At 46.8% G+C, this 20,676-nt stretch overlaps 1 protein-coding gene across 7 annotated transcripts in view; it reads right to left on the reverse strand.

The window, feature by feature from the left end:
* KIAA1328 overlaps nt 1-20,676 on the reverse strand; it is a 235,677-nt gene that overhangs the window by 37,505 nt on the left and 177,496 nt on the right. For all 7 annotated transcript variants that reach the window (XM_081212924.1, XM_081212925.1, XM_081212926.1 and 4 more), the window contains one exon: nt 1,116-1,285. In XM_081212924.1, the coding sequence (XP_081069050.1) occupies nt 1,116-1,285 (170 nt within the window). The remainder of the gene's footprint in view (nt 1-1,115; nt 1,286-20,676) is intronic.

Here is a 20,676-nt window from a genome sequence, read left to right on the forward strand (position 1 = left end):
TTCACAAAGCTGTGTTCAGTGTGTAATATGAGACCTTCCTGTTGCGTTTGTGAAGGAAGTCTTCTGTACTTGCTTGAAGGAGACTGAAGTGATCGGACATGTTTTCTTGTAGAGTTGTACGGTCAGAAATAAACATGATGTAAAAGGACTTTCTGACTATTCTTCTTTCCCCTGCGAAGGGGGAGAAGGGGGTGTGCATTTTCCACGCTGGGAAATGTCGCCTATCAAGATCTCCCTGGTCTGTCTGGGATGCCAGCCAGAGGCAGATCACCGGTAAACAAGCTCCGGGAGCAGGGAGAGGGGCCAGCCTCTCCCGATGGGGCTAGTTTTCCAACACATGGAACCTGGAACTTCATGTTGACGACATCACATGGGGACTCTGCATCCTTTATCTCTTACATGGGTCAACTGAGGAATGGAAGATGGTGAAGTTTAAAACAGCTAAGTTTTTTCGTTCAGTGTCTCTACCTTTTCGCTGTGCTCATACATTGGCAGAAGTCTGAGTAAAGCAGGAATGGAGAGGCACTGAGAACTGTTTCAAAAAAAAGCATCAAACAAGCCAGTTTTAACAAGGAGAAATAGCAGAGATGGGTATAGCACAGAAGTTAGCACCAAAAAGCTAACACAACAGAGCTTTTTCCAAATCCCTTCTCGCTGTACTGAAGCCTTGTTTTAAAGTGCAACTCTTCTCAAACACCTGTCCACTGTTTAAAATCACCGATTCCTCCCTCCATGCCTGCTTTATTCAAACCTCTGCTGTTATTTAAAACCAGTATTTACCTATCCTGTAGTGCGGCTGCCTCTGTTTTTACTCCCCTCCCATGCCCTACTTCAAGCAAATCCAGGATTGGGATGCAGCACTAAAAAATCCTACATGATGACAGCTATACATTTCTATGTATATAGGAAGATATGTTGTATGTACATGTTATTTTGTAATCTGCTTTAAGATACTGTTTCAATTATGAAACTGCATGTAAATATATTAAATAAATAATAAATAAATAATACAGCACAGGAAGGTGCAGGAGTAGCAAAGACAGTAGAGGATGTGGTGAAGGTTTGCTGGATGATGCGGGTGACTTGGCCTTTGGGGATATCGGGGTGCACCTCACCTCTTCTTGGTCTGACAGTCTCCTTCTTTGTGTGCACTCCAAAGCATTCACCGTCTGCATGGGCACTGAAGCCAACACTTTTCTTCCCTCCACTGCTTCCTGGTGTGTTGCAGCCTCTCCCAGAAGCTGACGTTTTTGAAAGGCAATCTTCACAGCTGAGATTCGGAGAACTGGAAGAGGGGAAAAGAATATGGGTGTCACATTTTGGTCTTCTCCCTCACTCTCTTTCAAGCTAACAGTATATTAGCATATAAAAGCATTAAAATATATTTGACCCACCAAAACAGCTCCCTTATCTTCCAGACAAAAGAAGTGCCACAAGACTAAAATATTTACTTGTACACACTCTTGAATACCTGGATGCTATTTTTACCTTCCAGAGGCAACCAGGTGAAAGGCTACTTGCAGGCCTATTCAAAGTACTTAGCTCCTTTTATTGATTGATTGATTGATTGATTGATTGATTGTTATTACTATTATTTTGAGGGGGGCTATTTTGTACTCCTGCAAGCCTTTGGGTTCCTGTGAGCATGCTGATAGCTCCCCTCTTCTTTCTCAGTGACCTTGTTTTGGTGACAAACCCATCAACAGTCAGTGGCTAAGTTCACTATTAGAAGGAGAGGCAAGACTTCAAGATCATACTGCTGGAACGTACCATGTAGACCAACACCTGCCCTAACTTCAGGTGTGATGCACAGGAATAATGAGTATGCCCCCCCCCCGAGATTGCTCTAAGATATGGGCCTGAATAGGGACACGGGTGGCGCTGTGGGTAAAACCTCAGCGCCTAGGACTTGCCAATCGCATGGTCGGCGGTTCGAATCCCCGCGGCGGGGTGAGCTCCCGTCTTTCGGTCCCAGCTCCTGCCCACCTAGCAGTTCGAAAGCACCCTTAAGTGCAAGTAGATAAATAGGTACCGCTTTACAGCGGGAAGGTAAACGGCGTTCCGTGTGCTGCTCTGGTGCTGGCTCGCCAGAGCAGCTTCGTCACGCTAGCTACGTGACCCGGAAGTGTCTCCAGACAGCGCTGGCTCCCGGCCTCTTAAGTGAGATGAGCGCACAACCCTAGAGTCGGACACAACTGGCCCGTACGGGCAGGGGTACCTTTACCTTTACCTTTATGGGCCTGAATAGGTATCCCAGTTGTCTCCTGGGAAAACGTTAAAAAGCGTTTCCAGTGCAATGAAAAGATTGGAGGAGCTCTCTTTCACCCAGGAGTTTCAGCACAATTAGCATCGTTTAAAAGATATTTAAGAAGCCAGTCGTTATTTGGGCGCCTTCTGGGTTTCCAGGGTAAAGATTTAATTAGAATTGATAGCCCTGTTTTCTGAAGAGGGCGACCTTTGACTTGCAAAATTAGTGGGAGGAAGTTACTTTGCTGGAACACTCAAATGGCTTCTCTTGACAAGCCAAGGTTACCTCTAGGATGGAATATTACTTTCAGGGTTGAGTAGCACTGCAAGTGCCAGAGAGAGGGAAAAAATTAAATTGCTAATTTTAAAGGACAGGATGGAAAAGAAATAAAAAAAATGTACAGCATAGCAAGCTCTGCTAACAAGGCCTTGGGGTCTGACCCTTCAGCTCTTAATGCAAGTGAAAGCCTGAAAAGACCAGGAGTTAAGAAAGAGAAGGATTAATATTGAGTAAGGATTTCAAGGGCGTCAATGCCTCAGAACGAGAAGTCTTTTGCTGAAACAGTAGGCTGATGAAAGCTCTTTCAACACAGCCAACAGCCTTTTCCAATCTAGGTTATGCTTCGACTGGAACAGAGTCAGGCCACGTTTCCACTCCATCCAGTTAGCAGTGAAGGGTGTCTATCACTTTGAGGAATCCTTTGGTCAGTTTTATTTTCCCACCTCTCTCCTTTCTTTCAAGCACCTCTTTTTCCACATGAGCTTTGGCTCATCCTCCAAATTATCAGTCCCGAATGAAACCAACCAAAGGCTAAGCGTGCATAACAGCATCCTTCCCTCCTTCTGTTGCACCCCACTATCAGCTTAGCTTGCAAGGAGATGGAGGGGGGGCATTCTCCTCCCCCTGCGTAATTTTGTCAGGTGCCAGGCACCTGAAGGAACTTACTCAGTTGTATACATCCTATCTCTCTATGCGCTCAAGGCGGCTTACAACAAAAGCAAAAAACCATAGTTTTAAACCAAATCATGCTAGCCCACCGAAAGCTGCTAGCATCACTCTTGCTCACATGTGTAGTCAGGGCTGTTCCAAGGCATTTCAGCTCCTGAGGCTGAATCAAAAAATGTGCCCCAACCACCAGGAAAGAAGAGGGCGGAGAAGTTCTATTTCAGGGATAAGCGGGGTAGAAACAAGATCCACAGTGGGGGAAAGCGGGTGGGAGAAGAACAGCAGTGCCTCCTATTTACCATATTTTTCGCTCTATAAGATGCACTTTTCCCCTGCTAAAATGTAAGGGGAAATGTGTGTGCGTCTTATGGAGCGAATGCAGGCTGCGCAGCTTTTGCTGAAGCCAGGAGAGCAAGAGGGATCAGTGCGCACCGATCCCTCTTGCTCTCCTGGCTTCAGGGATAGCCGCCCGAAGCCTCCTGAGCGCAACGGGAGCGCTCCTGCTGTGCTCAGGAGGCTTTGCGTTGCCTTTGCTGAAGCCAGGAGAGCAAGAGGGATCGATCCCTCTTGCTCTCCTGGCTTCACTTCACTGGAGAGGTGCTGCGCAGCTTTCCCTCTCTGTGCAGCGCCCCTTCAGCGAAGTGGGAGGAGAAACGGAGCCCCTTCCACTTCTCCTCCCACTTTGCTGAAGGGGCGCTGAGCACAGAGGGAGAGAATGTTTATTTTTTCTTGTTCTCCTCTAGAACTAGGTGCGTCTTATGGCCGAGTGTGTCTTAGAGGGCGAAAAATACGGTAATGAGAGGCTGCTGTGGGGGCAACTTGTGGGCGGGTCTGCCAAGGATGTGCCCTATAGCTGCCACTGGTATGGCGGCAGCAGCAGCAGGTGATTTGTTCCTTGGAGGCCAGATCTACCTGTGGATCCTGCCGCTCAAGGCAGTCGCCTCACCTTGCCTCATGGTCAGGCCAGTTCAGTAACTCAGGACTCAGCGTGAAGACAAGTGTCCAAATGCAAACATGCATATTCTAGGCTACATAACGGTGGCTAGTAGGAGTCTGAACAGCCTTGGGGCTGCGAAGGTAGTGCTACATTTCCCCTTTCCACTCCACGTGACCCAGAATCTGCTGAGCGCCCCACCCCGGCTGCTATTTACCTAACAAAAACGATGGACGTAGAAATCCTAGAATCCTAGAAATGTAGATTTGGAAGAGACCATGGGGGCCATCAAGTCCAACCTTCTGCAAGGCAGGAATCTTTTGTCCAACAAAAGTTGTGGCTCGAACCCACAAACCTGGCATTAAGAGTCTCATGCTTTGCCAACATTTATTACAATCACACAACTAACATTACTGGGTCTCGTTTCGCCCCAAGTCATGCCCAGATTGCCAAAAGATTAGAATGGCCCCCTGCTCCTCCTACTCTATCCCTACTCAGGTCTACATCTTCATAGGCCTGGGAGCTTCCTATAGATTTTGAAACCACAGTATCAGTTTATTGTAGCTGACTGAGAACACGCTCTAAGGTATGTTTGACCCAGCCGCACAGTATGTTTCCTGCTCTCTATTCCAAAGAGTTGGGTTGAAGATCTCGGGGAGCTTTTTCCCAGTCAGAATATTGTCTAAACACTGAGTTGCGTGGACCAACTGTCTTGACAACATAAGGGGGTTTCCTATGTTCAAAGAGGTTTCCTTTCATAGTAGGCACATAGGTAGATTCACGGCCTTCCCTACAGCAGTTCCACTCGTGATCACTGCCAGGAAGGCATTTAACATTTCTAGTTGTAATGAAGTCGCTGAACAATATGCCAATGAGTTAAAGACACAGGGCAACCCTATGGGGAAATGCAGGAAGAGAGACTCAAATATGAAATGATTCTCCACCACCATAATATTCACCTAAACACTGTCCAAGCAAGATGGGCCACCCGGAACTTGACTTACTTTAGCTCCCCAATGCCAGGGACCCCCCCCCCCCCACTTTTGAGCTGGAGTGGGAAATTTCAAAATGCCATTCAGGACCCACCGAACACTTGCTGGGATTTGCTTTCTTTAAGAAGTATTGGGGCGGGGAGAGGGGGGCGAGAAGTGGGGGAGAAACGTTAACCTTTTGTTTTATTGAATTAAAATGCCACGGAAATGCTGATGTAGTCTTCAGAGACTAAAATACTTTTACCAAGAAGAATAGCTGTCATTTATTAGACACAAAGAACAATCGCTTGATAGGATGCTTTCTGACAAAAAGCAGATTGGTATTCTCGTCATAGAAAAAGGCATTGTGGGGGGGAAGGGGGGGGAGAGAGAAAACCCAGCACAGACCTCTGAGACTTGAATAATTTAAAGCCGCATTTGGTGCAATTTGAATTTTTCTTTAGGGAGGCAAAGTTAAATACCTTTAATTTGTTCTAATTATTTCAAATTTGCAAGTTAATTATGGCTGATCATTAAATAACAAAAAGGACTATCATCTCCATAGAGTTTTACCTCCTACCCTCTGCATTACTTAAGCTCGATTTTAGTATGCATGAATTAACTTTCTAAATAATCGCACGGTTTGACTAAATGGCTCAGTAAAATGAGCTCTGATCCTCAGAATTAGCATTAATGGACATTAGGAAGGCTACTGGGACCCATGTTGCTTACATTATAAGTATTTTTAATGGGGTCTTATTTACTAATCTTTATATACTGCTCAAGTTAGGGCACTAATACGGCTTCATTAGTCTGCTTTAGCGGAGGGGGGAAAATGTCACTTCTTCAAAACACTAAAACCAATGTCTGCTCAGAGGTAGCTAAATTCATTTTTAAATTAAGTCAAGTCAAGTATGATGAAATTTAACTTGTTTGAGAACAGCATAGCCTGATGAATCAATTCGGCATAATGGCAGCCCTGGCCCACAGAAGGAATTTTACGGGACTAGCGATGTGCTAAGCTAACCAAGCAGTGAGAAGGATGCTTCTCTTCCCCCCTGGCCTCAGAGCAACACTTACCACCAACGCCCAAAAGCTCCTGCCGGGCTCCTGCTCAGCATTCAGCGCTCGGCTGGCTGCTTCCCGGCCATGAATTCTGAATTTGGAGACTCACCTTTCACTGAACCCTGATCTAGTCATACATTTTGCAGGGCTGATCAGAGGTATCCAGAGAACATTAAGCCAGCAAAGCGTTTGGAAGCCGACAAGCGCAAGGGCAGCAACAGAGGCCCTCCAATATTGATTATTCAACAGATGGCCGGTGCAGTTTTAGCCTTCTGCACCCCAGCTGAGACCGCAGGCTTGGGAGCTTAACCACCGACAAACTGACAGATTGCCTTGCTTGGGCTCACCTCCCGGTCTTAATTGGCTGCACCGTGATGTTTCCGGTCATCAAATGCTGTCAGGTGTGATGGCTGCAGAGGCTCTGGGTCCCCCCCCCCCGTCCTCTTTTTGAAAGTATAAGCAACTATGCTGAAATAGATGTCCGGTGATTCATCCGGGGATGACAGATTAAGTCCCCATAAACTGAAGAATTGCTTGCCACTCTGCCCTTTCTGAACATCTCTCTCTGCTAAGCTGAAAAGGAGCCGAAACCTGGTGGAAGAATTCCAGGAATGAGTTTGCACGCCTAAATTTGAGTGCCGACTTTCCGCAGAACTCAAGCCATTACCCCAAGGGGAGACCGTGGTTTGAGCAGCGTGAGGGGGGGGTTTCAGCTGGTCCTCAGACAGGAGAGGCCCCACTGAGACCTTTGCAGAGGGAGGCCATCAGTTTTCATGAACGCATGCAGGACTTTGCAGAGTCTGTAGCCTACAGGTAGAGAGCCTTCTCCACCAGTCCCAAATCTTTTCACTCTGGGGCGGGAAAGCAGAACCACCACCATTGAACTCTTTTCCCAAAGAGGTGCCAATGCACTACACGTTCAGAGTCATGCAGCTTCATGGAAACTGAAAACAAGAGGGATTGCAGAAGCAGTTGACTACAACCTTTTTGTTTCCATCTGCCCACTCAGAACCACCCAGTCTTCAAAGCTACGCTTTTTCCTGGGGGGGAAAAGCCCCCAAGATGGTGGTGAAGGAAAAGGGTTAGGCAGACTCTCCCACTGTTGGCCCTCATTCCTTATTTTGGCCTCATGTGGCTGCTTTGTATCGGGTTTTTTTAAAATTGCTAGGAGTAAAGTTAGACTAATGGAGACTTGGTCTATGATTACGTTTCCAGGAGGTAGATCAGGGTCCGGATCACTCCCGCGGAGATCCTCCATGGGGCGGACCAGCCCAGTGCAACACTGGAAATCACGTCTGTGCATGTCTGCGGTGCCGGAAATCGCTCCTGCTCATGCCCAGATGCCAAAAATCGCTCCTGTGCAGAAGTGATTTTCAGTGTCTGGGCATGCGCAGAAGTGATTTCCAGTGCCATGGACATGTGAAGAAGTGGTTTCCAGAGCTATGGAAGAGAGTCCCTGCGCTGCGCTGGTTTAGCGCAGTGCGCTGGGACTCGCTGAATGCGCAGCTCGGTTCTGGGGTGGTTCGTGGGCCAGTTAAACGGCCTCCATGGGTTGCTTCTGGCCCATGGGCCGCACGTTGCCGACCCGAGGTAGATGATCCACTGCTATAAAGCAGCTAACGTGGTTAGCTACAAAGGACACTATTGGTGGAGCTAAATAACTGAAAGAGGACACTTATGACCAAAGCATAATCAGGTTTCAAAATCATGTGAGAAGTCTCCACAAATTTAGGAGGTTTTCTACTTCAGAACTCTGCCTGCCAGCTTCTTGGAGGGGGAGAGGGTAACAACACCAGAAGGAACGGGGCTTGTGCAAGTCATAGAATCCTAGAATTGTAGTGTTGGGAGGGACCACAAGGGTCATCTAGTCCATCCCCCTGCAATGCAGGAATCTTTTGCCCAACATGGGACTCAAACCCAGGATTAAAAGTCTTCTGCTCTACCAAAATAGAACTGTGGATGGAAAGGGAATGCTTGAACAGGGATTCACTTGAGTCCTGCAAAGAAGGCACCAACAAAGCACCAATGCTAAACAGAGGCACCAGTATAAAATCTGTGCACAGGAGAACAACTCACAGCACAGCTGGAACTGGAAGGGGTCTCTTTGTTAACCTCTTCCAAGAAAAGATTCTTGTAGTACTAGGTCGGGAGACTGCACCCAGGATGCGACTCCTCCCCAGAACAAACAAGGTGAGTGACCACATTAAGAAAACTACTAGATGCAGACACCTCTTTCTTCCAGGACCAAGCACTGTCCTGCGGCATCGGCAATGGCAGAAATGGCACAGCCAGAGGTGCACAATGTCTCTTGTAGCATGCAGGCTGTGTGCTGAGAAATGATCTCCTAGAGAAGATAGTGCACCTGTTCACAAACAGCAAGTAGATGGGGCTACTCCCTTCCTCACCCCGATATTTCCTTTTGCAAATCTGTCATTCACCCTGGCTTAGTTTTCACTGAGGGAGGATAACCCAGATTGTGTATTGGGGTGCAACATGACTGAACGCTCCTCACACAAGGGAAACTGGATGACAGGAAGAAGACCAGCCCTGAAGCTCTCTCCCTGATACGCTAGCTCTCTATGTGCAAGGACCTTTTCTCTCTTTTTTAAAGGAAGTAACATTCCAACATGTGGACACTCAGTTGAGCTCTGAAGCGGCACAGCCCAGATACGTGTTTGCTTCCAACTCTGTGAGGCCTCGGCTCATGTTCCTCTGTGTTTGGTTATCGACGGCATCTGGCTGAGAAACCGGCACGCTAAGCTTACGTCTAGCTTGCAGAAGAGAACTGGCCCCTCTGCCTCTTTCGCAACCCACGCACGTAGTCAAAAGCCTTCGCCAGCACACCCCTTGAAGAAATAAGGAATTAAACGGGTCTTTAAACTGACACCAGCGTATCCTCTCCGAAGCCTCGTTCCTAATTTTGCTGCAGTAAATAAATAAATAATGGCGTGTTTTGATCCTCCCCTTTGCAAATTCCGGCCTTAATTGGCTGCTCTAATAAACAGCAAAATGATTAGAAATTATCCTCTCCCCTCCTTCCCCACCCATGGAAAATAAATCTCAGTCGGTAAAGAGAGCGGGCGAGCGGTGGGCTGGGCTGGGGGACCTCCCCCGGCTTAGAGCTCTGCAGAGATTCATGTTGAAGTCAGGCCTGGCAAGCTTTAAGCGGGACAATATGCCAGGAATCTGCACGTGGCCTTTCGCACGGAGCGGAGTAGGGCAGCTGTCGCTCCAGCGAGCAGGGCTGTCAGCCTTCACAAAAGAAAGCCATGTAAATGCCAAGTCACAGGTATAAAAACAATCCTTCAAATGCAGCGCCCACGTATCTGGAAAAACCTGCCTGGCTCTTGGTGAGCGAAAACACTGCAAGGATTGACAGAACATCCTCTTCCAAACAAAGTTTCTGACCTAAATCCCAACTTCTGAAGCTGTTTCAGCGGCCCTGCTCTCGTTCTCTACGATGCGGCTGCGTTATTTTGGAGTGGGGGGAACGCAGCTCATAAGAACAAGGAGCACTTTCGAGCAGGCATTTTTAAGGTCCAGATTTAACAGTTTCATGGGCCGTCCAAAGGGCTATGCTTCCTGCAAGTGGCCTCGTTTGGACACAACGCTAAACCACAGTTTAGAATAATGAGGACTAGCTGGTTTGAGCCTCGAGTTTGTGCTCACACGCCTTCCCCTCTGCCCCCTGGCAGAGCATACGTCACACAAATATTGAAAATATTGAGGACCCGTTCTGGATCTTTTACAAAAGCTGGATTTTTTGTGGTATAAGAAAAAGTGGTTCTTTGGGTTCATTATTCTGGAACACTAGCTGAATGACCCTGTTATGTGGTTACATGCCAAAAAATAAACTTAAAAAATAGCAACTATACCCACTATAAATGGTTCTGTAAACTGCCCTGAGACCTCTGGGTATAGGGTGGTATGTAAATTCAATCAATCAAAATAAATAAATAAATAAATGCGGACAGACCCTTAACCATGTGGAACCAACTCAGTTTCTAGGGCTCCAGTAGATGCAAGCAATTTATACTGCAGAACATTCAAAGTACTCCTGACATTTGCCGTTTCATGCAAGGCTTCAAAGCACAGTCTCAACAAGACCAGCAGCAATGAGCAACACAAAATAGAAATGGAAGTCTCCCATCTTAATTGCCAAAGTACTTTCAAGAGCCTTGCTTCACACAGGAGTCCGTATATGAGGCTCCATGTACTGAGAAGCCACTGGGTGACTGTAGCAGCTGTCTATTCTGATAGCTACTGGACAATGAAGAGAGCCAAAGGCCTTTCAGTGCCACCACCAGCTGCCTGATAGGCTGATGTCCCTCCAGGAACACAGTTGCTTTCGACTGCTCCAAGTCCAAGAAGCCAAATATGGCAACCAGGGCGAAGGCATGGAGCCAGTCAAAGGTATTTAGGGAGGTTTGGAAGGGGACTCGCCAAACCCCCTGGTTGCTAAAGCCACTTGAGGTTCCTTCGCTGCATGGAGCCACGTTCCGTTCACAGACTTCTATCTGAACCCCAGCCACACATTGAATAGGGAAGAGGAGTGTGAAAGACAACTAGGAGGGAGGCGAAGCTGATCAGAGCCAAGCAAGGAGATGAGCAGGGCATGGGTGCAGTTATTTCAGAGAATCTCACCAGGAAAGTTGGAAGAAAGTTGGCTAGAAAGTGGAGGAAAGGGAGCAGCAGCGCTTCCACCTCAACTCAGAAGCCCATATAACAAAGAGGGAATGTAACTGTGCCAGCACCAAAGTTTCCCCTTTAAGGAAGAAAAATAAGGAGCTCCTTTTTAGCAAGATTAAGGTTGAGCTGTTGGCTAGACAACCAAGATTATGTTTCAGAGAGACTGTTGTACGAGAGACAAAGCGGAGCGATGGATTTAAAAGTCATTGGCATAGAGATGATAGCTGAATCTGTTCAGGTGGATGAGGCTACGCAGGGGATAAGGCAGTGAAGACCTTTGAGCAAATCAAGACCAGCCTAAATCCCTTCTCTGAACGGGCTGGAATTGTTACAAACACACACACACACACACCTGCCAAGAGGAGATCTTGCAAAACACACACCCATAAGTACACTGTCTCTCCATAAAATCTAAAGATCATACGGCTTCTAAAATTAGGACGCCTGCTAAATGAAAGTTAACCCGAACAATAACTTTAGCTAAACTCTAGGTCACAAGGACTGAATATAATGAGATGAAGAATATGAAAAGGCCATTCATAATGAAATTCATCACACTACGAATGCCATGCTTAGCTGCCTTATAACGTATAATTAATGATCCTATAAAAATCCAGCACTCCAGACTCTTCCTGCTGCCCACAGAGCCGTTCTTGATGCTGGGCAGGGAGGAAGAGCAGCTGCTGCCACAAACGCTGCCCTCTGAGAAGCATTAGCAGGGTGCTCCCCTCCCCTCCACGTTTGTCCATCAGCTGCCATGGACCCATTTCCATAACTTGCTGAGCTTTGGGGACCCTTATCCAAAAACCAGTGTTCGCAGCTGGCCAGGGAAGATGACAGGCTGTGCACATCGGGAGCACGGGATCAAACAAGCTTGCTATTAGTGCTGATGGCAGACCTGTCTCTGCAGCAGCTACAGCCTGAGCGAGTGGGCAAGGGCCCAATAGCTTTGCCCTAGGCAAGAGAGGTCTGCAACTGCCAACCTTGGAGCCAAATGCAATGCGCGCCCATCAGGTAGCTGCCCCTCATCTGCCCGCTGGAGAACGACCAGTTCAGAAGAAGCAGAGGTCGAGGCAAGGAGAGGTTGTGGATCTCCAGCTAAGCAATCTGTGAATCTGTGCAGGCTGAGCAAATTGCAACATCCGTCCCAGCCTGAGTCTGTTCCCCAACAAAGTGACCCAAAATGGGGTTGGGTTGGAGCAGAGAAGCAGACCCATAGCTGCATCCCATGTCTTGCTGGTTTGTGCTGCCCAGGGAAGAAGGTGTGAGTTTTTCACTATGTCTAGAGCTGGAGATAGATAAGGTTCAGGGGATCTGTGGGGATCTAGAGTCAGGGGATCCAAAATTGATGGCTACCCTCCCCCACCTGAGAAGGACACTCCAGGTGTATTTTTCCATGGTCCCTGGGAAAATCAACCTGCCATGGAGAGAGATTTTTGAGCCCTCTACTTTCCTTACTAGGCTCTAGGAAGGCACCTATGTTGCAGATCCCTTCAAGGGAGATCGAGCCAGGCTCTCTGCTGAAACCTCCCGGCTATCTTTACAAAGCCCCCCTTTCTGCTAAGCCTTTGACAATCCTCAGAATTAAGTTTTGACAACTGTGGATCTATTTTGGGGTATTTTACTGGTGCCATATGCTGCTTGTTGGCTTGTTATCAGCAATTGCTATATTATATTTCAACTATCACACTGTATTTTATTTATAACATTTTATGGCTGTTTTTAATAAGCTTCAAGCCAGCTTGAAGGATATATCTATGGACTGGTTTTTGTGCTTTGGTATTTTTAATACCTGGCCAATGATTTTCTTCTCCTTTACTTTTATGCTATTGTTGTAGAGGGAATCGGTATTTTATGAGATTCTACATTCTATTACGTGTTATCTTATTAAACTTGTGTTACTATAACTGCTTTGGTTTTCATGTTATCTGTTGGCATTTGTGTTCTATGTCGGAAACCACCCTGTAGTCTTTTGACGAAGAGTGGTATATAATCAAACAAACAGGCAAAAATAATATATATATATATATAAATGAGGAAGAGGATTGACAGAAATGTGTCAGTGATGGAAACAGCAACTGGCGTTCCACTTTTCCTTTGTTACCACTACAGTCATACCTTGGAAGTCGAACGGAATCCATTCCGGAAGTCCGTTTGACTTCCAAAGTGTTCGAAAACAAAAGCACAGCTTCTGATTGGCTGCAGGAAGCTTCTGCAGCCAACTGGAAGCCGCGAAAGCACCACCAGACGTTCGGCTTCGAAAAGAACGTTCAAAAACCAGAACAGTCACTTCCAGGTTTCGATCATTCGGGAGCCAAAACATTCAAGATCTAGGCTGTTCGAATACAAGGTATGACTGTATGCATTTCTATAGAGATTTGACGTCCCCCCAAAAAAATTTCACATAATCTTGGTGAAATCTTTGCAATCACACAATGTCATTGGTGGGGCACCTGCAGCTTTCCAGGTGCTTCCGGGCCAATTCACATCCTCTCTAAGCACTGGTCACACTTTGCTGGAACTGAATGGAGATGGACTCCAGGTCATCTGGATGGTCACAAATGCCCTGTCTGTGTTGCAAGGTGAGCCAGTATAATTGTCATCCCCAGAAATTAGGCAGAGGCTGAGTGTGAGTAGCCTAAAAACAACAACAACAACAACCTGGTGAGTTTATGGCAGAGGTGAGATTTGAACCAGGGACCTCCTGATACACAATTCAGTCTCTCAGCCACTTCTCCCTAAACCTCACCCCCATTTACAAGGCCTTTAATAGCAGAAAAATAAACTATTTGAAGATCCATCTTGTTTTACATCACCACTCCCAGCTGATCCGATATAACAAACGGGTAGTCCATTCCTCCATCAAAAAAGGAGAGAGGAAAAAAGCCTTATCCCTCGTGAAGCCGTGGTGCTCAGATTCAAGGTTAAAGGATTAAGGCCCAAAGCACTGCATTCCAAAGGAAAGCAAGCCAAACATCAAAAGAAACACAAAAATCAATCCTCTTCACCATGGGAGCAGTGCGAAGAACAAATCAGCCAAGCTGAATCTAACATTTTCTCTGTGTGGCTCTGGGAAAAAAATTAGCACTCTTGTAAGCATAATGGACAGTTTGGAAAAGGCTTGGCACCAATGGAAAGCTGCTGAGCTCAATTCAAAGCACCAAGGCACTCCAGGAAAGATCCCTGCAGGAGTAACCTGGGTCAAAAATGGTAGGTGGGGCACACTGAAAAATAAAATTGAACAACCACGCCAGCCTAAGTAGCTTTGGGTGCACCCAAAGTCTTCGAGAGGAGCCTTTGAAGTCTCTGTATCTGCAAGTGGCTGGGCATTGCCTTGCACACAGCACTTCATGTCCTGGAGCACCGTTGTGATCAAGGTGGCAAAAAGAGGAAAACACGGAGCTGATGGTCTAGTGAAGGACAGAAACAGTGGGAGAGGGAGGCTTTGTTCATTCCGCTGAATATTTTAAAGACACCTCTGTTTTGTTGAAAGCAGCCTTGCTCCCGAGCAGGGAAACAAGAATTAAATGAGCACGGCAAGTTGTAGGTGAGAATCAAGAGCAATCGGTTTCATTCAAGACGCGGGTTATTCCTGCCCAAAATCTAAACACAAGCAGCAACATGCTCCAGTTGGTTCAGGCAATCATAACGTTCAGGTGCCCATGGGGCAAGCTTACTTGCCATCCCCTAAGATTTCAGGGACATGCTAAAGCAAGGATAGATAGAGAACATCAGGTCTAGGGGCCTAATATGACCCTCCAAATCTCTCTCACTTGGATGATTCCTTAGGCTATTTTGCTTTGGTCAGACCACACCTGGCATACTGTGTCCAGTTCTGGGCACCACAATTTAAAAAGGACATTGACAAGCTGGAAGGTGCACAGAGGAGAGAGACCAAGATGATCAAGGGTCTGGAAACCAAGCCTGATGAGGAACAGTTGAAGGAACTGGGTACGTTTAACCTGGAAAACAGGAGACTGAGAGGAGATACGATAGCCATCCTCAAATATCTGAAGGGCTGTCACATGGAAGAGGGAGCAAGCTTGTTTTCTCCTGCTCTGGAGGGTAGGACACAAAGCAATGGCTTCAAGTTGCAACAAAGGAGATTCCGACTAAACACCAGGAAGAAGTTTCTGACAATAAGAGCTATTAGGCAGCAGAATGGTCTCCCTCGGGAGGTTGTGGACTCTCCTTCCTTGGAAGTTTTCAAGCAGAGGTTGGATGGCCACCTGTCATGGCTGCTTTAGCTGAGATACCTGCTAAGGGGTTGGACTTGATGACCCTTGGGGTCCCTTCCAACTCTGTGATTCAAGGAACCTTCCCAAGACCTCACCATCCCTCAAGTGCTTTTGCCGGGCTGCAATGCATCCTTGAACTCTGATGACGCTTCTTGCTTGAGCGGGCGCAGGACAGAGAGGGCAGTGTGAGTGCTGGTAGAAGCAAGCCAAGTGTACCAAGGTAAAACTCACTTTAAATGCTCTGCTCCCCTTTGTCTCTGGCCTCGCCCATCACTGGCATGTTGTCCTTGTGAAGTTGCACAAAAGGGAAAGTGGCCCTTTAGCTGGAAACTGTGCCAGAGGATGGGTGAATTGAGGCAAGATAACCCTGTCTGTGCCTGGTGGGATCTCTCCAGCCCTATCTGACCAGGCCAAGAAGACAGTGGCTGATCCAAGCTTCAGCACCAATGCTCAAGAAGCAAAGGCAGAGGTCTTGCTATTAGGGTCTTCTTCGATCTTCACCTTGCGAACAGATCAGACCTTGCTACATGGATGAGCAATCTGGTTACCATCAACGTTGACTGCTGCAGCCTTAAAAACCTTGATCAAACTGGGCAAACCTGCCAGAAGATGCAGTCATATTACCTACCGAGGAGACAAAATCTACTGACTCCCCTTTTAGCTGGGCGACCAGCTGCAGAAGTTACTGTGTACACAGGTTGCTACAGGGTTGGTAACTAAAGGTCTGACTCTGACTCCCAAGGAACTGAAGTGGGCCCACTTGAGAATTTGAAAAGAGTCCATCCCAGATTGCAAATAATGCTAGATTGGAAGAAAGCAGTTCCACATAAGGCTTTGAAGAGCAAATGCCTCCCTTTGCTAAAGGCCGCCAGTTGCTGAGCCTATTTGTGGCTGTAATGGGATAAATCCACTATATAGACATCTGTTATGCAACAATGGGCAATGGCATCCATCTGTTGCAGAGATACAGCACTTATTGACAAGTCAGATTTGTATCTACCGATAAGTCAGCATTTGCACTTTTGTGCAGATCTGTTAAGGGACATTTCATTGACCAAATAAGTGGCTCCCACTCTGTTTTTCCTCCTCTCCAAAAGCTACAAGCATCAACATAAACCAATCTGGCACCGGCAAGTATGCCTGGCTGTTAGAAGAGATAGTGACAAGCGGGTTAGCTAAAATTTCTGCTTAACTAAAGAAGGGGAAAGAGGAAAAAGCCTGCAAACAATTTGCAAAAGGGGTTCATTTGAGGCTGTCAAAATGCCAGTTTAAAACCGCTGAGAAGGAAGTCAGGGAAGGGGGAGCGCAAGCAAGTTGCACTCAAGTAAATTCATGAAGCCAACGAGGTGGTTCAAGGTGTTATTAAATTCACCTCCAGAGACAACACACAAGAGTAGAGTTTGGCGGCCTCAGCTGAATGCTGGCACAACTGGCAGCTACTTCTCAAGAGACCCAGAGCCGAAATAGCAGGATTTGATGTGTGTCATGATTGAAAAGAATTGACAGGTGGCCCCGAGAGTAAAATAGCAGAGCCACAAGGTGGAACTGCATATGGAATATTGGGGGGAGGATCTCCAGCCCAGGGGAGAAGGGGGGTATATTTCCACCTCTGGGAAAAGCAAGAGGAGCTGCAGGTAGGCATCCATTTGCATTTGACAGCCTTGATTAAATTAGGAAACAAAAGGCAGAGTAAAGTGAGTATAAAATACATACCCTCTAAAGTTCATCTATAAAAGAACTGCCGATAATGTGTTTTTAACAAGCAGCAGAAATAATTCCCTCTGCCACCAGCATCACCACACCCTCTTCTCTTACCAGACATTCAGAACAGCTATACCATAAACAAAATCTGAAAGATCCGACATCCCTTCCCAGAATAATCACCATAACAACACGCATTCAAAGAGAGGGAAAGTGCTATGAAATTCTGCAATTGACATTTCCAGCTAACTAAAAATATCAGAGGGGAAATCACACTCTGGAGTGAGATGGAGCCTCAATATACCCAAAATGAGAACATTTAGGTGGTGCAAATAATTGGGGGGGGGGGAAGGAACTCCTCTGAGAAGAACAATTATGCATGGGAAGGGTCCCTTAACATAGCACAGTTCTAGCAGAAAAACTAGGTTATAGAAAGGAGCTCTTGGTTGACAAAACACTGTTCTCAGTGTGGTAGTAGGTCCCATTGAGCACAACTGGCATAATATCCTATTCTTATGCAATGCGCTTTGAGGGACAGCCTCGCATGGACATAGGAGAGGGAATGACACATTTTCCTTATGCTTTGTTCAGTTGTGAGATGTGCACACCTGTGCTGGGGACAGCAGGGGCACAGGTGCAGTCTAAAACTTAAGGGAAGAACAACACAATTTGTCTCATTCACAAAATAAATGGTGGGGCATTTTCCGTTTGTTTTTGAAGATGTGACGGTCTTTAAAGAGGTGCAGAAGGAAAGCATCTCAGTCTCCAAAGTTTCTAAAGTGGCAAACTATCAAAAGTAGCATGTTAAAAAGAGGCTGCAAAATGGGGCGGGCACAAATTCTCGTTAGATATTTCTTCCCCTGCTCCCGGTCCAGAGACCATTCTACACTCCCCAGGATAAGTAGAAATAGCGCCATCTCTGAGTGGCTCCAAGTTAGAAGGGAAGTTTTAGGACCAGCCAACCCCTTTCGCTCTCTCCCTTCCAAAGGCAGCGCCTGCAGAAGTAAGAGTGAGTACTGATACCCACGTTGCAATGCTGAGTATCTCCTTCAGCAGATATCAACTCCCAAAAACTGCAGTGATGAACACTATGCTTTGAAGATCCAAATAAGGATAGCTACAATGATTGCATAGGAAATCTCTGGATCTAGGGAGGAGAAAAAGTGTGGGATACCAGTAGTTGGAGGAGAATGCCGCACAGAGAAGGGGGTTCATGATGCACACTAAGCGGAGCTGTGCGCGATCAGTTTCACAGTGACCCAGTAATCTCCACACTTGCGTAAAGATTTAAATCCAAGACACTCCAAATTATACAGTCTATTTTATACCTCACAGGTACTAGGTGACCCACCCTGGGGAAGGAAGCTTTCCTAGAGTCAAACATGGCAATCAGCTGTGCAAAAAAAACCTGAAGACACATGTAAAATCTCATTGACTGCCCAAGAAAATTCAATAGGGGTGAAAATGGCTTCTACAGAATAAGCCCTTCTCCCTCGCCCCATGGCTTCTATCCCTATTGACATGACCAAGCATGAGGTGTGCAGCCCAGGTCTTTGGGTCCGAGGAAAAATTGGAATATCACAAGGCTGAGAGCTCTGAAGTGTGAGACGTAATTATGCACCATTTCGTTATTAGCACAGCCTCTCCCTGCATGGTACTCCAGTAAACAGCTGACCTCTTCTCCCACCCCGTTTTCCTTCCCGGTGCAAAGGTATTCATATTCAAAAATCAAGATAAAGAGTAGATTGCCTGGGGGAAAAATCACCTCTCCCAGATGTCAGGAGTGTGCACAAAAGCAGGTGCTGGGCATATTGATCTTACTGAATACTCACAGAGTGGGTACTTCAGCACGTAGCAGACCATCTGCATCAGGGAGATGGGTTTTTCCTTTTTTTAAGACATACAATTGGATGTGGTTCTGCTTTAGACAACATTTTCAAGGGCCTCTTGCACCAGGGCCTTGCATAGCAAATGCATAAGAACGAACAGGCGCAGGCCGTTAGCAGCTGCAGTTTCTGTGATGTGGGGTGGTAGAAAGTTGCCTTCTGGTAAGAAGTGTTGGCCACACCACAGGCCCCCACCCCCTGGCCGCCCTTTGCCATGCAAGAATAGAACCCGACAGTGCTCATGGGATTTGGCCTCAAGAGAACTAAAGCCTTTGAAAAGAGTTTTTAGCTCGTACAGTTGTGGAAAAAGTCCTGTTGATATTATGGGCAGCAAATGTGGATGTTGGTGGGACGTTAGGCACTATGATGGCCGTAGTGGAACACAGGACTAAACTCTGATCTGTGACCTGATCTAGCAAGGCTGCTCCTGATCTTTATATCCATTAATTTCGTCTGCCATTCTTCATTAGGTCGGAATTTCTTCTTGCTTCCATTTCTGGGCTAACAATACTCTTGTCGCTGTTGTTGCATATAAGAACAGTTTGACATCTTGTCTATTAATGTCTTGGCCTATAATACCAAGTAAAAATGCTTCTGCTTTTTTTAAGAATGTGTATTTCAACATCTTTTTCATCTCATTATATATCATTAAAAGGGCTAATGGCCAGGAAATACATTTCTGGCATAGGTCTTCAAAGTCAACAGATGGACCCTGAGCTAAGAAGTTTGGTGGGACAGTAGTTTAGTGGTAAAAGAGATGTTTTTCATGCCCCCCTTTGGCAGCAGGGGAGGAGATAAATCTCTGCCCTGAGACTCTGAGCTGCCACCAGTCAAGACGTCACAGAACTGAGCTAAATGGATCAATGCCTCTGAATGAGGCATTTCTTCAAACTCTGAGAAATACGGAAGAACTATTCCTCAAAAGCTGGGGTGGAAGACCTTTTTCAGCCCAAGGCCTGCACTTCCAACTAGGCAACTTTCCAGGAATCACATGCCAGTGGTGGGCGGAGCATCTTCAAAAGTGGGCGGGCCATGAGTGTAGATTTTACCTTTGCACAGTAGGCTAGTGTCTATATAGGCACCACCCACCCTACCTTACTGTTCTCCATCCCAGCAAGTAAGACATATTAAAGGAGGTTCAAGGACACGTGCCAGTCAGATAAAAATACTTAAGGAGGGTGAAAAGTATGGGAGAAGGGGTGGCCTGGGAAGAAGCTTGAGGGCCACATTTGGCCCCTGGATGTGGGGTTCCCCACTTATGCTGTAAGGCAGCTTTCCTCAACTTTGTGCCCCCCCCCCAAAATGGCCATGCTGGCTGTGGCAGATGGGTTTTGTAGTCCAAAATGTCTGGAATGCTGCAGATTAGGAAAGGCTGTGCTCCAAGGCTGGCTAACCTGGCGGCATCAAGGAAAGAAGCAGCCTTCCAAATCATTATCTGCCCCCAATCTCCCTGTGAGATACCCAGACACAGATGGAATGGGCAACATTGATTAAAGCCTCTGTTAAGTGGAGAAAGAACAAAATGATCCCATGCCAAAAGTAAATGAAGAAGATCAAATGGGTGGGGCAGGTCTCAGCTTTTGCAAACAAACTGCTTGAAGTGAAACTGAAATCAGACTTGCCCACAGAAGTCTCCCTCTGGGTAGCTTGAGGTTGAATCCTGACAAGACAGAAGTACTGTTTTGCAGGGACAGGAGGCGGGCAGGTGTGGAGGACTCCCTGGTCCAGAATGGGGTAACTGTGCCCCTGAAGGACCAGGTGCGCAGACTGGGAGTCATTTTGGACTCACAGCTGTCCATTGAGGTGCAGGTCAATTCTGTGTCCAGGGCAGCTGCTTATCAGCTCCATCTGGTGCACAGGCTGAGACCCTACCTGCCCACGGACTGTCTCGCCAGAGTGGTGCATGCTCTGGTTATCTCCTGCTTGGACTACAGCAATGCGGTCTACGTGGGGCTACCTTTGAAAGTGACCTGGAAACTGAAATTAATCCAGAATGCGG

Source organism: Podarcis bocagei (assembly GCF_964188305.1).
Source record: "Podarcis bocagei genome assembly, chromosome: 11".
NCBI classification, from domain to species: domain Eukaryota; kingdom Metazoa; phylum Chordata; class Lepidosauria; order Squamata; family Lacertidae; genus Podarcis; species Podarcis bocagei.